General features: G+C 46.6%; 1 protein-coding gene across 1 annotated transcript; it reads left to right on the forward strand.

The window, feature by feature from the left end:
* Positions 1–1,734: 1,734 nt before the first annotated feature.
* Positions 1,735–14,625, forward strand: stk17al (serine/threonine kinase 17a like). Its single transcript, XM_067232804.1, has 7 exons — positions 1,735–2,072; positions 5,869–6,081; positions 10,297–10,441; positions 11,385–11,511; positions 11,627–11,675; positions 11,976–12,155; positions 12,897–14,625. Exons 1-7 carry the CDS (start codon positions 1,975–1,977, stop codon positions 13,180–13,182), a joined length of 1,098 nt encoding a protein of 365 aa, XP_067088905.1. The 5' UTR covers positions 1,735–1,974; the 3' UTR covers positions 13,183–14,625.
* Positions 14,626–17,358: the final 2,733 nt, after the last annotated feature.

Raw genomic sequence — 17,358 nt, forward strand, 5'->3', positions numbered from 1 at the left:
CATAACAAGGTTATGTAACCTAGTCGCCGGACCCCTAATGTCTTTGCCAGGCCTATGGAATGTCTACTCCCACTCGACTCTTTTTCGACAGTTTCTGTTTGTGTAAACATAAATTAGCACTACTGTTAGACAAATCCCTTGCTTGTCCATATGATGCATGCCAGGCATGTGCACCGTAGGCAAAGTACAAAGTCCCATTACTGTTCACAGATTGCCTTATGACCACCAGAAATAGATGCCTGCTCTTTCTGTCAGGCTATTTGTTATTTCATTTGTCTACATTCTTTATCCATTCTTGTTCCTTCCTGCTGAACGGTTTCAGTACCCCACCTCACCCAGACAATACACACAGAGAACCAGGGTTGGCTCACCACGTCCAAAAACAAAACCTCACCCTTGCTCAAAAGATGAATGCTTCCTACAATTATAATCAGACTGATTGATAGCGGCAGTGCTTCGTTTACTGCATTGTGTTCAAACCGGGTGTCGACTGGTGCAGGAAGGTATGTCATCAAGGTGTCTCACATTGCCAACATGACGTTTACACTCTCTACTGCGTGTGAACTGAGGTCAGAACCCTTCTGTCCCTCCTCGAGCCCCCAGACCCTGGCTGTCAGACATGCCTCTCAACTGTGCAAGGGAGCTGCTGACACAGGGAACGAGCAGTTCTGCTTCCCTGAGACCATCCAGGGCCTTGCCCCAGCAGTTCTGCTTCCCTGAGACCATCCAGGGCCTTGCCCCCCCTCCCCCTCCCCCCCCTCCACCAGACACAGCCACAATTTCAGCAGGTCACTGGTGCCTAGGTGACACATTTCCCAGGGAGCCCGAGCCTGTGCGCCGGCCAACTCTGAAGGCCGTAAACACCAATTACTTAATGAGCACGCCTGGATTCCTGCCAAGGCTACGGCTCCCCAGTTTGCCATCTTTATTTGTGCCTCTGTGGCTGTCCTGGCTGGCTCCTGCTTTCTTATTTTAGATCATTCACATCATTATCTTATTAAAAAAAACAAAGGCTAAGAGGGAAGTCCGATCACCACGGACCATATTTTGTCCTCACTTGTTCTTGTCGTCCTTAGTACTGCAGGTCCGTGACGTCACCGTCTCAGTCCGTGATATCTCAGGACGTGTTGCTCACACTGTTCATGTGTCTGATGTCACAGGTGAAGGTACTGCTCCCCTCCACCTGAGTTCCATTTACATTTATTCATTTAGCAGACGCTCTTATCCAGAGCGACTTACAGTAAGTACAGGGACATTCCAATGAGTCCCATGACTGATTGAAGCATGTGTGGGATAGAGCATCATCTGATGTGGACTGTCCACAGCAGTTGGAACAGCCACCCGCATGAATTGCTCTGGACAACCCGTTGGGATGACCCAATGGTTATTTTTGCCTTTAGTGGTTTTGTGTGTGTAGAGGAAGAGAGTGAGAGGTCGTGAGAGAGAGAGAGAGGGGGGGGGGGGGGGGTGCAGGGGAGTCCTTGGCTAAGTACAGTGGGTCAAACATACAAGTCTGTGATAGTAGCTCTTGGAGAAGAGAGGAAAGTATCAAGAACACTGTACGTCAACTTCAGCACTTCTTTAAACCCTCCTCTTTTAGCTACACTTAATTATCATTGGCTTTCATACCCAGCGTCTCAATTACCATTGGCTTTCAGACCCAGCGTCAGAGGGCTGGCCTCTAGAGTAGTTTATTGTCAGGAATGTCTGAAAGCGCATAAACATTCACCTCATGTGTTTGAGCAGCCGCTTGTTCTTTTCCGAGAGCTTCTACCCTCTGTGATATAATTGTTTGGATATAGCGAGAGCTTAGAGTTCTGAGGAATAACTTGGACTTCCTAAGATCTGTGACAGTTTAGGGTTCCTCTGTACTATTATCATGCAATTGACTTGGATATCTTAAATAAGATCGACTTGAACGTCTATAACTAGAAATAAATCATTTTCAAGCGGATTGCGTTGCCAAATTTAAACATGATGAACAAGAACGGCATGGTGACAAAAATCCATACCAGAATAAGGACCGAATCTTTCACAAGCAATTATGAGCTTCTTGGCAAAGAATTGGGCAGGTAAGGATAAACTTTCCAAAGAAACCGAGAACATATTGCCATTGTACTCTGTTCATATACGCTTGCTGTATGTCATGCATGTAATGGCAATTTAGATCAAATCTGTCTATTAGTGAAATTACTGCACGTGCGAAAGGGTATTAATTGAATATTATCGGATGAGCGGGGCTGGCACTGCCATCGGAACCCTTTGGGGAAACTCGCGTTCTACTATTGGTCTTTATACAGTGTGAATAATTTGACAGGCTTTGTTTATTTGCTTGAATATTTGAGTGAGTTATTTCCCTAAAGTCTGAGTCCTACGTAACTTCCCAGGTCGTTGTAAATTGATTGAATTAAGATCCAAATGTTGCATACAGACTTGTAGAGTTGTTCTGCACCTGTGAGTCCTTACAGGTTTTGGATTTAACAGTGCCTGCAGACACGAGTTGATATATGAAGACGTTATTGGTGCTTTATTGGTGAAACGCTGCTGGTCTTGGCTCGAAAGACTTACGATAAATTCGCACGGGCTGTTTGGCGTTTTTCTTTTTTTGTGCTCTAATGGCTCTGCAGTTCCTCTCTGTGGAATCCATCAGTGCCTCAAGCAGTGTGTCTTTATCTGATTGTTCCTCTATGTGGCACAGTATTCATTGCCCAGTACAGTAAGAGATAAAGAGATAGGAAGTGTGTCTTCCAGAAAGTGCCACACGAGCATCTCCTGAGACTGACTTAACTTGTTCGACGCATTTGCTACAACAGTAGTTAAGACTTGCACGACTGTTTTGAAATGTGCTCTCTCCTCCTTGCTTTCACCTACATTCATGAAATCACAGAATCTCTGGCCGGAAGATAAGTTAACATAGCAAAGGCTTGTTATTTTGAATCTGTGGTCCAAGAGCCAGAATCTGTCTACAGAGCAAGATCACATCAGGGGTGTTTGTTTGGATTTGGTACAGCAGGCTATTTTCCTGCCAATCAGCCTCTTTTGTCCTGGGGGGTGAGGGTGGTGGGCAATAGTAATGTACCAATTAACATTTGTAACCCCTCCCTTCAGGTCCAAGTGTGTTTCCCATATCACAATGCAGTTGAACTCAGACACTATTGTACATTCCAGGGGTGTTGAATCTTCAGTACAATTCACACAGTTGTTACATTTCTATTGAAAAGCCTGAAGCTTTGCCAAATGTTTCTGCTTCCACAGATGTAAACTACATGCCATTACTGGCATACTGTATTATTGAAAAACCTGGGGGCCGGGGGCTGTGTGTGTGGACAGCTCCTCTAGCCCCCCTCCTACCATTACCTTGCCCATCCTAAGATCAGACCTCATAAATCCCATAAGAAGCAGGAATGTGAGTTGAGCTTGATGCCAATAGTCAAGATAGTAAAGATTAGAAAGTCATTATGCACACACACACACACACACACACACACACACACACACACACACACACACACACTCCCTGGTCCCTCCTTCTGTTCCCCCATTTCCTCAATAACAAGTATGAATACTGAACCTGACCCCCCCCCCCTCCTCCTCCTCCTCCTCCTCCTCCTCCATCACACACAAACGCACCCCCGCACAAGCCATACAATGATCAAGAAGTGTGATAAGTTAGATCACTCTTCACTGGAACTAGTTCAGAGATTAAGATATGGCATGATTGGGCTGTGTCAGAAAGAGATGGTGGGGGTGGGGGGGTGAGGGAGAGAAGCAGCTGATGGATGTCAGCTGTCTTTGCTGTTCAGACATGACTCACTGCTTTGAGAATGACAAACTACAGACCCCACAGGAAAACCAATAGCTGATCATTAGATCATAACCATCCTTTTCTGCCAGGGCCTGTGTAGGGCACTGGTTCACTTCCTTCTTAAAAAAATCCAGGTCTGCTTTCTTCTGGGTTTGAAGTTTTACGATGACATGCAATACTGAAAATGCTTACACTTCAAAGGAGGTGTTAATGAAATCTGCATAGATGTTTTGTCATATGGGACTTGCACAAGATGTCCTTCATCTTTTTTTGTCTGACAGGGTTTGGTTTAAACTGTTCTCCCAGATCCAGTTTGCTCTTGAGAGAAGCTGCAAACATCCTCTCCTCATATCTGCTATGTTGGTATTCTAACCAGACTGGAGGGAAAGGTAGCAGGTCTGGAGCACGTTTAGTGACCTCTGAACTCCTGTCAGTGTTGAAAGACCACCTGTTTGCTTGTCACCACTGCCTGGAGCTGTTCCTTCATCCTCCACATTATCTAGGGGCACTGAACTTGCTGCTCTGAACACGACAAATGGCTACTGAAAGAAAGCATTGACTTTGACCGGCCTTGCTTTTTCACTTGGCATAATGTGCTGGAACAATCCTTAGTGGGACTGGGACCCTGTGAAAGTAAACCCAAGGAATGACCAGTCTTGCCGGGGGGGGGGGGATTGTCTGTGCCAGCCTCCCGATCCCGGAGCAGAAGCGAGCTTTGGTCCACAGAGCAGGAGAGTAAAGCTGTGTGGGAAAATGTGTGGCCACAAGCTGATTTGTTCTGTGTGCTAGCTGTTTCATTCAGACTCTGCCCTGTACAGACCCTGCTTTTAACAGTGGAGCCATGGGGATGCTATTGTGTGTCTACCTGCGCTGCCTGCCCGAATACTTGACTTCCGCCGGCCCTGACTAGCTGTTGGGGTTTGTCGTCTAAAGCAGTGTCAGGGCATTGTGTTCAATAGCATGCCAGTGATTGTTGTCACTTGGAAAGGAGGTTGACATTGGTAAACAGGGTTACCCTGTGGTTTCGTTTCTCTACGTTTCTCAGGGGCTGCGAGGGCTCCATCCTGGCTGTAGTCTCCATGACCTGACCCCCCTCAGCCTCTCTGGGCCTGGTGAGGTGGGTGGTCCTGGCCCAGGGTCCTGCCCTGTTTGCTGGTCAGCCTGTGCAGGCCTTTGTGTGGCTGTCTGGGGAGAGACAAGGTCCTGCCAAAGGTCTGGGTGGAGGCGTTGTAGAATGTCATTTGTCCATGCTGCTGTCAACTGTAAGAATGGAAAGTGGACAAGGCTCCTTTATCACCCTGGGAGGGCCGGCTGGTGTTTGTAGAGGGCCGGACACAGAGGGGCGATTCTGCACATCGGATTTCCTACCCACACCCGTGCCTGACCCTACACACCTCTCCTGAATCCATCAAAGTACAGCAGCAAATGAAAACCTGCTGGAATTATCACATGGTCCTCTGGAAGGCTAGTTGTGCTACATTTGTCGTTTTTTTCTTTTTCTCTCTTTTCCTAATTTGAAGGCATGTCTGTATGGAAAGGAAACCGTCCCAGCTGATGTATTCAGACCTCAGACTGTAGGTCTTGTTGACCTTTAGAGTCCCATCAGTCTTATCACCACAACACACACACACACCCCTGGCCCTTCAGGCCAGCCTTATCTACTACCTGTCGGGCCCTGCTCAGTGCAGGAAGGAGAGATCGTTCTTAACTGAAGTGACATGGGAGAGTTTGTTTATTATCTGGTGAAGCATGACAACAGTAGACCCAGCTGTTTCCCTCATTCAAATGATGCCACCCACATCTTTACTATGTCTTCGAAGTATTTAACACACCTACAAAGTTCCTCTGTGGTCTCCTAGTAGTCTCCTCTGCCCACCCCTCTGCCACTGTGATCTGTCTAGCTTTGCTTTTCACGATCCCCTTGTGCTACATGGTTTACTGTGCATTTTTGCTTTGAATTCTGGTAACTAATTGATATAGTAAACGGTGCTAAATGTAGTTCAACGTGTTAACACTCTTCCCCCCCCCCCCCCCCCCCCCCCCACCCTCTGTTCCCTTCCCAGGGGAAAGTTTGCCGTGGTGAAGAAGTGCATTGAGAAGGCGACGGGGAAGGAGCACGCCGCCAAGTTCCTGAGGAAGAGGCGGAAGGGCGGAGACTGCCGCATGGACATCATCAACGAGATCGCTGTCCTGGAGTCGGCCAAGGCCAACCGCTACGTTGTGGCTCTGCACGAGGTGTACGAGACCAGCTCGGAGATCATCCTCGTCCTCGAGTGGTGAGTCTCTGGCTACCCCCAGACCCCAACAGGAGGAGAGAAGGCATTCACACGTGTACTCCTCCCCCCCTCCTTCACGTCAGGGATTGGGGTGGGGGGGAGCGGGTGTATGGGGTGATGGTTATCTAGAGGACCTTGGTAACTCTGCTGGTGTGTTTATGCTCCGCCACAATGCGGAGCTGCCGGGAAAGTGGGATGAAATGATAAGACTCTTAATGAGGGAGGAGGGGGGGGGGGTGAGAAAGCTTGCCATCTCTGCAGGTCTTTTTTTCTGCATACTTTCAGCTTTTACTCTGATGCAAAGGCCTAGCTCAGAACTATTTTACTCTGTATAGGATTGTCCCTATTGTGTGTTAAAGACCTTTAGGTGTTAAGAAGGGGTTCTTGGTAAACAAAAAAAAATCACCTTGCGTAGACGCCAACTGACGAACAGTTCTCTAGAATACCACTGTCTTCCTGGTTGATGTGCTCACTTTGGGCCTCTGTGTTGTACACTCTCTGCTGTGTACGCTGCTGTGCGTCAACCCAGACTTTCTCACCTCAACAGCAGTTGCGGATGTGTACACACACACACACACACACACTAACTGTAATGTATGTCTGCATGAACTTGACAACCTTATATGGAAGTTCTCTCTGGGTGTTTTGTTGACGGGCTCATTTTTGTGACAGGGAACAGAGAACATTGAACGACGTTCAATATTTATCACTGATATTCCAGTACACCGATGCACCAGTCAAGCTGAGCTGCATTTACATGCTGAGACTGGAGAAACGGTGACAGAGTCATATCAGGGTAGTCATCTGCCTCGCTTCAGACATCATATGCCCTTCATGATCCCAGGCATGAGGAGTGCTCTCATTAGGACCTGGAGGAAGTCTTTAGCGTCCTAATCACCCCTCTGCCCCCGCAGCCAGACAACACGAGGCAATTACTCCAAGACCATGTCCTCCTTTGACCCTGGTCATAAACCAGCTCCACATCCCCCCCCCCCCCCCCTTCCACACCCGTTACCATCCCAGACATGGAATGCTGCTGCAGAACAAAGGGGGGGGGGGGGGGTTCTGGATTTGACCTCTGATTGAAGTGTGAAAGACGATGCAGAAGCAGCAGTTGAACCCGGCAAGTCTGCAGAGAAAGCGCAGCGGGAGGTCAGCGTGTCAAACACCAGTCCCCAACTCCGCTCTGGCCGTCAGACCGCTCTGGTCCGGGCCATGGGCGACACTGAGGCTGATGATAAAACGGTTCACGATTTAGTTGAGCTTCAAATGTAGCTCGAAGAGCTCTTTGAAAGCAATGACCTTATACATGAAAATACGTCTCGAAGCGGCTAAGTTCAAAATCCTTCTACCTGTTTAAAAGGGTACCGTGGGAGCTGTTAAAGAGCTGGATCTGCCAGCGCATCGACCTCAGCGTGGGCGGATAGTCGCTACGCAGCTAACCAGCTTTCCATTTCCTGCCTGTTCACATGTAAGCTGCAAGCCAGTCTCGCACAGATACACACACGACTGCTCGCCGCCAAAACCACATCCTTTATCATGTTTGTGAAACGGCAGAGAACCGTTGAATTCTCATCATCTCTGAAAGTCCCCATCTAGACTGCCGACGCGTAAGACCATGTCATCAGCCACACATAATGACCCGTCTACAAGACCAGACACTTTATTGAGAAATGAACAATCACCATCTCAACCCATTTTGAAATGACCTGGACATTAAATTAATTGGAGGTGGTTGTGTGCCTTGGTATACGTGCAGCCTGTGAGTACGAGTTGTCTGACTGGACTAAATCGACGTGTTAAAAACCCCACGTATTTTCATCTTAGAACTGCACTGAACTAATGACCCTGGGCTAAACTCTGCAGAAACCTCAGATAAGAGGCTCTCCGGGCCACTTCCGAATCGCAGCCAAACCAGTGCCCGGTCCAGCCAAACAAAACCGCAGAGCAACCTCGGAGCTTGTGGAAGTGGATTAGTGGAACTCTCGCTAGTTTTGATCTTTCGATGCTGACGGAATCATTCCTGAGGTTAACTCTGTTAAAACGCTGCTGGGATCCCAGTTGGTTTTCTCAGCTCTTTCTAATTGAACAGAACGAGCTGTGTTTCTTTTCCTTTAGTTTGCCTTCGTCCTCAGGGTGTTTTTCCTGATTTCTTGACAGGGGAGTTCTGACATCTTTCGTAACCTATTAAAACCCCCAAGTCTGATCCATTTGGATTTTTCTTTTGGTCCTTGTAAGTTTTTTGTCTGTCCTGTTTGCCTGGTTTATGGTTAGTACATTTATTGAAGGGCTCGTTATCACAGCACAGTAAAATGTAAGAGGGAAGTTGGAGGTTGCCAGGAGACAGGGCCTTACTGCAAGGGGTAGCGGTTGATCAGTTGACGTCAGTAGACGTCCAGTTTGGGAGTCTGCCAACAAGAACTGCCCACAGTCTCATTGCTGTTCTTAGAGAGCTAAACTAATGCTACAGGCTACACAAACAAACACACACTGCTAAAGTCCACTTATTTAGAAGTGTTGGCCCAGCTGTTCTCAGCTCCTCCAAGCAGCTTGCTTCTCTTCTCTTCTTTTTTGTTATTTTTTTTTTGTCTGCAATGAAACGGAAACATTCCATTTCGCTCAGTCCGTCTGCTTGTATAGTATGCACTAATCCACCACGACGGAGGAGAGAGGAACGCAAATAAACACGAGAGGGAAGTACTGTAGCTCATCTTACCTAAGCTCTGTCCAAATGGTTTTACTGCGTTTACACAAGATGGCTTTTATTAAAAGTAAAAGCTTTGAATCCCTTCCCCTTTCATTTGAGTTCAAATAAAGGATTATGAAGACATCTTATTTATTTCACCCCCCTCCCCTCTTAATTGCTCAAACAGGAAACGTATTGTGGGTGGGAAGCTTGGATTGATACAATTGAATTCATAGGGTCAATTAAAAGGGTAATAGACGTGTATATATTCAATCCGTTTTCAACATGCATAAGACCCTTGACAACCTCTCCTTTGAACTACGCTCGTGCACCTCTGTGGACATGATTTGCGGTGGGATTGTTTATGGGGTGCCGGGAGGTTCATCTTGAAGTATTTTCCGCTCCAGGCGTAGAAGATGATATGGGCTAGTGACGGACATCCAGAAAAACATGGTTCCTATTTTCACAGCTGAGGACAGTAAAGGGGGGGGGGGGGGGGACTGGTTGAGTGTGGGGGTGGTGGGGGGGGAGGGAGGGAGGTTGGGTAGTTATGCAACAGACATGCCTAGGGCCTGGTCACAGATCTCTTGGGAAGATAAAAAGCATGTGTGTACAGACTAAATCCCCCCCCCACACATGGCTTTGGTTTTGGGGCAAGCGACTGTCCGCTTTAGGTGATTGATCTGACAGAATGGCACCTAATACACATCCGCCGTGTTCCTGCATGTAAGCATTCTTACACAAGCATGACAGGACTGACGAGCCAGGGATCCAATCATTTCTCCACTATGAAACAACAAGCCATCTTTTTTAATTTCATAATTGGCTTTTCCACTTTGTGTGTTCCAAAAACCCATAATCCCCTTCTATCCTTAAGTATTCAGAAGTCAATGCCCAGGTTTAAAATGCCATCTACACTTGCAAAGCATCAGAGCTTTGTTTTTCCTTCTAACTTGCTGTTCTATTCCTATCGGGATAGTAGCTCCTAGGACAGTAGTATCTTGTTTAATGGATAGGTTGGAGATACTGCCCTGTGATTTCCTCCTGTTTCTAGTTATCTGATCTGGAATGTTTCTTATCTGGGGCTGGAACAGGCCAGTATGGGCCCTCATAACTGCAGCTGTAAAGCCCAGGTCAGGGGCCAGTGGGAGAGGTGGTGCACCTAATACAGATTTATGAGCAGGACAAGAGGCATGCTGTGTGTGGATGTGGATGGACTCTGTTCCCAAGCACAGAGTACAGTAATGAGGAGAGGCTCCTTATGCAACTGGAAGAGGAGCGGGAACTAACCTGTGTAGTGTGATACAGTGGGGTTACTAGGGTAACTAGAGTGTAGCGTGTTTTGGTTGCTTCCTTACCGCACATATCATATTTAATGTGACCGGATATACTGCCTAGTTTTCATACAGTTTATTGTGCTTCGTCATGACCGATCAAACCATTTGGAATTGGGATACCATGCTCAAACTCAAAGATGTGTTAAGTCGCTGTTTCTGACTGGGTTCTAATCTCTCTCTCTCTCTCCTCAGTGCTGCGGGCGGGGAGATCTTCAACCAGTGTGTTGCCGACAACGACGAGGCCTTCACAGAGAATGACGTCATCAGACTGGCGAGGCAGATCTTGGATGGTGTGGCTTTTCTGCACTGCAACAACGTGGTCCACCTGGACTTGAAGGTCAGTAGACCATGCCTGTAGGACTTCCTGGACGAGTCAACTTCCTGCAGTACATGTCTCCTCTTACGCAAGCAGACCCCTCCAGTGGAGTGTAGCAGACCAATAACTGTCCAGTCTAATAGATGTGACATTTCTGGCCAATAAAGAAGGCCTTGTTAGGAACTGTTGGCTTTTACGAGTCCTGAATCGACAAGTGTTTTACCCTGGTGGGAGCCCTGAACTCTAACAAATGAATCTTGTCGGTGTCTGGTTTCCAGAGTGTTCCGTGATTTAAACGGAACAAAAGCAGCACGCCACAGTCTTATAGGTCTGCCTGTCAACGTACAGACATCAAAGCCCTCAGCCTTTATCAGTGACGATGATGAGGAAAACTCCGTTTTGGAGTATGTCTGCACTCTGCAAGCATCAGTGTAAAATGATGTTTTATGTTCCTAAGGGATGTTCCTCATGTAGATAGTTTTAATGGCATTCAGAAGGGGAGGAAGAGGACTGTCTAGGCGACTTCCTCCCTTTCCTGACTGTCCTTTTGTAGTTTGCAAAATATCCCAGGATGTAATGACCTAGCCACGCGCCCTCGGCCAGCAGATCATTCATCCCTGTGAGAGCCGTCAGGCAGGAAGCCACCACAACCCTGGGTTAAGCCACGAGAAGCATCTGACCTATTACAGGGGCCCCGTCTAAATGTTCATCAGAGGCGTCCCACCTTTAATCGGACTGATCTAATAGGCTGAGGGCAGGGCTCGAGCTCAGGAGAAAGACCAGCGATGGGATTGATGTCACTGAACCTAATCCTCGCTGTTAGTCTGGAGCTGAGGGACTTTGCCTTGGGTATAAGGCTCAAATCTTATCCCAAATGATAGTCAACACTGACCACGTAACCAGAAATGTTGCTACTGTCCGAGTTGTTTAGGATTCAGTCTTATCTCTCCATGTTCTCTTTCAGCCCCAGAATATCCTGCTGACCAGCGCCAGGCCTCTGGGGGATATCCGCATTGTGGACTTTGGCCTGTCCAGACGCATGGACAGTATGACAGAGGTCAGGGAGATCCTGGGCACCCCGGAGTATGTTGGTGAGTTTCCCCTACGACCCTGCGGGGCAGGCATGACCCTGGGATGACCCCTCTCCTGACATCACCACTCCGGGGTTCACCTAGACTAATGAAGGGTTTTGTTTGTCCTTTACAGCTCCAGAGATCCTGAACTATGAACCCATCAGCACAGCAACAGACATGTGGTGAGTTTGAGCTAAGAGGACAAGGTCCACCACCTTACTGAGCCCGCAGTGGTTCTTCTCGTGTTGTTATGACTTCTGTGTGAGCAGAGATGGAATCTAGGACAATGGAATAACCTGAAAACGACCAGGTGCATGTGTTACCGACTCCCACATGAGTTTATTTGAAAAACGACAAAGCCAAGCTGCCAATTCATTCTCGGAATTAGGTTAACGATATATATCACGTTGACGTCTGTTGTCTTAACTTTTGCGTCTCCCCTCCCTCCTCTCCTCTTCCCTCCTCCGCCCCTCTCCTCTCAGGAGTATCGGGGTGTTGACGTACGTCATGCTGACGGGGGAGTCTCCCTTTCTGGGAGAGACCAAGCAGGAGACCTTCCTGAACGTCTCCCAGGTCAACGTGGACTACTCCCAGGACATCTTTGAGGGGGTCTCCCCTCTGGCCATTGAATTCATCAAGTCCCTCCTCATTAAGAACCCTAGGTGAGGACTGGTTTCATCTTTCTCACTGATGTTCTCTGCAGCACCGTAAATACATATGGACCCGAGCTTCGGACCATGGTTTAAAAAAAAAAGAATTAAATGTCCCAGAGCTGTTGGATTTGTGATGATTTGTGTTTGGACTGAGTAAAACTCAATCTCGGGTTACAGGCCGGTTCTCTGGGCTTGTTTTTTACGTCAGGAATGTGACCAAAGGAAGTGAATTGCACCCAGACTTGCTGCACATCCTCTTTCCTGTATTTGCCCCATGTGTGGCAACTATCCTTTATAGACTGAGAAAAGAGAGTCTTGTAAAATAGGGTTTATTTACACATCACATTTGTTAAAGTTGACGTTCTTTGGCAAAAGGAGAAGGAATACATCTTGGCTGTTTACGTCATTCCTGTCACTTTGTGACAAAGTGCTGCTGCACAGGAGGCCTTGCAGTAGCCTCTCTGCTTTGGCTCCATGATCTCCATCTTTGATTGCTGCAGATTATCAGCGGCGTAAAAAAGTGGAAAAATTCCTGTGTGAGTAATCCCTTAGGCGGAAATCTTTGGAAGAGCAATCCCCTTTCGTGGTTTCTCTAAATTAATGCTGGAAAGAGAGTGTTTTTGGGGGGACGCTGAGGGGAATGAGGAGGAACGGAGAGATGAAGTCTCCCCTTGTACTGTTCCACATGTTCCTCTCCAGACTGTTGGTCTTAAGAACCTCCACTCATCAACTGTGTGTTTCTATCCACAGGAAGAGAGCCACTGCAATGGACTGCCTCAGTCACCCCTGGCTCAACGGCCCCTCCCACAACCACCCCCACCACCTTTCCAGCCCTGTGTCCTCATTGGATGAGCCTGAAATGAGCCAATCAGAATCTGAGCCAGAGAGCCCCGCCCCCTGCTCAGACCTGGACACCAGAGCCTCGTACCTGACGTGCCCGGGCCAGGGGGAGCTGAAGGCAGGCAGGGACACCTTCTCCTTCACTGAGACCCACTTCCCCACACGGCAAGAGATCCAGCAGGAACTCATATGCTGAGCTGTGGACCACTCCTGCCTTGTCCATTGACTGAATAGATGGACAGTGCGAGTCCGATAATGGGCCCTGCTATAGCTCTGTCTGTGTGACTGTATGCATGCATGCTGCTGCTGTGGTAGGTGTGTGATGTCTGTTGACCATCTTTAAACTCATGCCTGAGTGTGTGTGTGTGTACCCTATGCTGGTAGCTGCTTGTCTGAAGTGACACAAGTGCACTCTGCATGTGCAGCCCCGGCCGCTGCCCTTTGGGCTGGACAGAGGGACGAATGACTTCCTGCTTCCTGACATGGTGGGGGGGGGGAGGGGGGTAGCCATCGCAGGTCGCCATGGGCGTTAGCCCTTGATGTTTGAACCAGGGCTCTGATCTTTCCTCGCGATATGACTTCAGTCCTTGTGAACTGGTGGCAGAACCAGTTTGATTCCTTCCCCAGGATGACCTCCTCTGTGCCTTCCTGGATGACTGTTATTTACAGGATGAAGGATGCAGAGGGGACGATGACTGACCCTGCTTAGAAAGCAAAAGACCACTGGGTCAGGAAAGTGACCTCACGGAACCCAATCACAAGTGTCAAATGCGTGTTTTATTTATGTGTGTTTTTGTGTGACCACTTTTGGCTCCCAAATATACAAAGTCACCAGGATGCCCACAATGTTGTAGTTTAAAAGACAATCTCGAGCACTTTCTTTTCAATTTCTGTTGTTTATCTTCACGTATGGTAAGAAACCAAAGTCTTGATAAGATGTAAAGCACAGTTGAGTTAAGTGACTTGGACACAAATGTACATAGTTTCAGTCCACTCCATGTTGCATCACTCCTCCACCACGTGCCACATAGTAGCCTCTACTGTGTTTTGTTTATGGTTTCCCTGTTTGTACTTTTGTAAGAATATTTTGCTATTGTTGCACAATTGTCTTTCTGTATACTGTCATTCATTTGCCATTCTAAATATCGCCATGGATATCATTCTGCTTAACATAGTAATGCATTCATAGGAGAGGAGGTGTCTGGTGATATCACAAGCGGTTCAGTTTGATGTTTGACTTGATTGGTGGCTTAAATGATTTTCTGGCCAGCAGACGGCCAGCTTAGTAAGGCCTGCCAGCTTTGTAAAACGCCATGTATGTGAGGAACAAGAACGTTTTTATTGAGAAATTCTTGTTTTAAAAAGTACTGAAATGTATGTTGTGTTAAAGATTAATCTCTAAAATATTTTTTCTATTCTTTTAAGAAGCGTAAATGTTAAACAAAGATTGTACTGTATATTTCTTTTTTTTACATGGTCTTTGTAATTATTTGTCTTCCATTCCTGTTTTCTACTAATGAACTTCAGGTAGGTTTGCACTTGTGTCCACTTGGACGACATTAAAATTAATAAATATTGTTGGCATGCCTAGAAAAATGTATTGAATGAGAGAATAAATATACATTTTGTATCAAACTCATTGACTTTCATTTGACCTTTGATTGCAGTAGATTAACTTTGTATATACACATTCAGAGTAGCGTTGTCTATCTTTTCTAAGAAGTTTGTTTTGAGGAACCACAGACGCTCAAAATAACAACAGAGGAAAATAAATCTGACCAGTTAGTATCCAGAAATGTCCAGACAGTTTTTATAGGAAATGTCAGTGTCCCATGAAGACATACTTTCCTCCTCAGTAAATACACAACCCTCTCTCTCTCTCTCCTACACACACACTCTCTCTCTTTCTCACACGCACGCACACACACACACACATCCTTTCTCTTATTTACTTCAGTAATAAGATCGAACAATGGCCTGGCCATGTTTGGAATTCTTGCTTTAATGTTCTCTTCCTCTGGCTGGACTTGGACTGGGCCCTGTCCAGCTCCTTCCAGGGAGGAGGGAGGGGAGAGAGAGGGTGCACCCTGCAGGGCCTAGCTGCTCCAGATCCCCACTAGCCAGCTCCTCTCCAGCAGGGATATGCTGCTGTTTTGGAACAAAGGAACATAAAACATTTTTTCAAAAGATTTAGTCTCTATGTTTCCTTCCTTTTTCCCCCTTTCCGCCTTTCCTCCTCATCCTTGTGTAATTTTTCCTCTGAAAGGAGAGGTGGTGTTGTGTCGCACGGTGTGGAACTGTCAGAGAGGGCCCAACATATATATATAAAGTAATCTGTTCAAATTTTATTTTATCAATTCATAATTTGAGAATCTAAATACAATGTTTCCTTCAATACTGCCTATTTAGTTTGGGTTGGAATGTGAAGAGTTAAATGAAAAACAACTCTTTTGTCACCCTATCAGAATTTTGCTGCCTCTGTTGGGAAGAAAATGCTATGTAGCTCTGTGATTGGTGGTCCAGCTATGAATTTACAGAGGGCCGATTAATAGTATTTTAATGAAAGACTGATTTCAATTGACAGTAAAATTGACAAATCATATCTTCCCTCTAAATGGGTGGGATTTGTTATCGCTAACTTTGTGACAAGTTCCGCCCGCTGTGGGGAAAGCGATCACAATAAACTAGCTAAAGTAAAGTTAGCTTGTTTGTTCACTTCACAATGGAAGCCACGAGTAACGTTCCCGCTGGTGAGGACTGAGGAGTACATTGTTTCACATTTGTTATATGCGCCGTTTTCAATGTTAACTTTTAATGAGAATTTTAAGTTAATCGGCAAAGGAAGACCTACACCAGAAATTAAGTTTGTGCAGAAAACCAAAGCTCATTAAAGGTAGGCTATTTTATTTAAAAACTTTTCGGCCGCCGTGCCAACTGATTTTAATCCGGCCGCCGATGCCACTGTTTTGTAGCCATAGCCTTGCCTATATGTTATAGTGTTGTGCAGAATGACCAGTCAATCTGTAGGCTAAATGTACCAACGCGACGTCATTATGCACAATTACCGTAAATAGTGCCGCAAGGGCTGGCTCAAATAGTGCCTAATGACCAACACATTTTCATGTAGGCCTAATGCTGTGTGCGCTCTGTATTGTTTTTTTTTCAACGAGTAATTGGGGTCAAAGGGCCAAGGTTCAAGAGTCACGGTTTGCGACTTGCACCATTTTCTTCTAGGCCAACACCACATGCAGGCCCAGGCAGTCGCACAAACACACAAATATATATAATATAATATATATGTACACACACAAGCACATGAATGCCATGAACGTTAAGTCTTAACTCGAGACTTAGCATGAACTCTGGGTGATTTAAAGAGCATTTCCTAGAAACAATTCTTCTGGACAACTTTACGTAACTTTTGATGTTAAAGGTATCCATTGTGTAAGGATTTAGGAAAGATCCCAGGGCTTTGCATTATCTCTTGTATCTATGGATACAAAACATCTGGCCACTAACACTTGTGGAAGATGTCAACAACCCCAGGACCCTAAATGAAGGCTGCTGAAATCAGCCAGCAAGTGTTTCATCCCAAAGTAATCAGGTATCCTCAACCTGAAACATGGCTGTCAGCACCTGGAGCCTGCCGACCTTGACCTCTGCAGCTTTCGGGAGACCCAGAACAAAGAATCATAACCTCATGTTGGGGCAAGGGAGTCTCCGGTTCTCCCAGTGTTTCTACTGGTTATCTCTATGTTGCGTAATGGAAGGTAGATTATGTTGGTCAACTGGCTGGAAGGGTTGAAGGTAGTTATCTGATTTGAATAGGGCAAACACTAGGGAAATGATAGTGTTTACTGTGTCGTTTCTATAATCATGAATAATACATGGCCTTGTATTCTGGGAACTGTGCAAATGAAGGACAGATACAGAAGTAACACATGACATCATCAGGGCTGTTTTATCTTTAGCAGTGTCTGTGTAAAAGACACACCTCCTTCGCACACTCAACCTGGTATCACCTGTATTTGACTGGAATACAATGTTCCACACATGACTGTACACCTCTCCCTCCATCCTCGTCTTCCTGCCTCACTTTCCTCTGTTTGTCTTTCTCACGTCCGTGTTGTTCCCCTGCTCTGTCTCTTTCAATCTCACTATCTCTAGATCTCCCTCGTCTGTCAGTGTTCGTAGAAGCTGCTCCCACACACCTTACATAATGGGGACATTCCTTGAGGCTTATGTTCCTGGTTATGGCCTCATTATTCTGCTGCCACGGTCATGTCAGAGCAGTCAAGAGAAGGATCAAGAAAGCAGTTCATCTTTGGGGGCAGGGAGGCGTTGCTGCTTCCACACAACCCACCTTCCACCT

Source organism: Osmerus mordax, chromosome 3, assembly GCF_038355195.1.
Source record: "Osmerus mordax isolate fOsmMor3 chromosome 3, fOsmMor3.pri, whole genome shotgun sequence".
Classification (NCBI taxonomy): Eukaryota; Metazoa; Chordata; class Actinopteri; order Osmeriformes; family Osmeridae; genus Osmerus; species Osmerus mordax.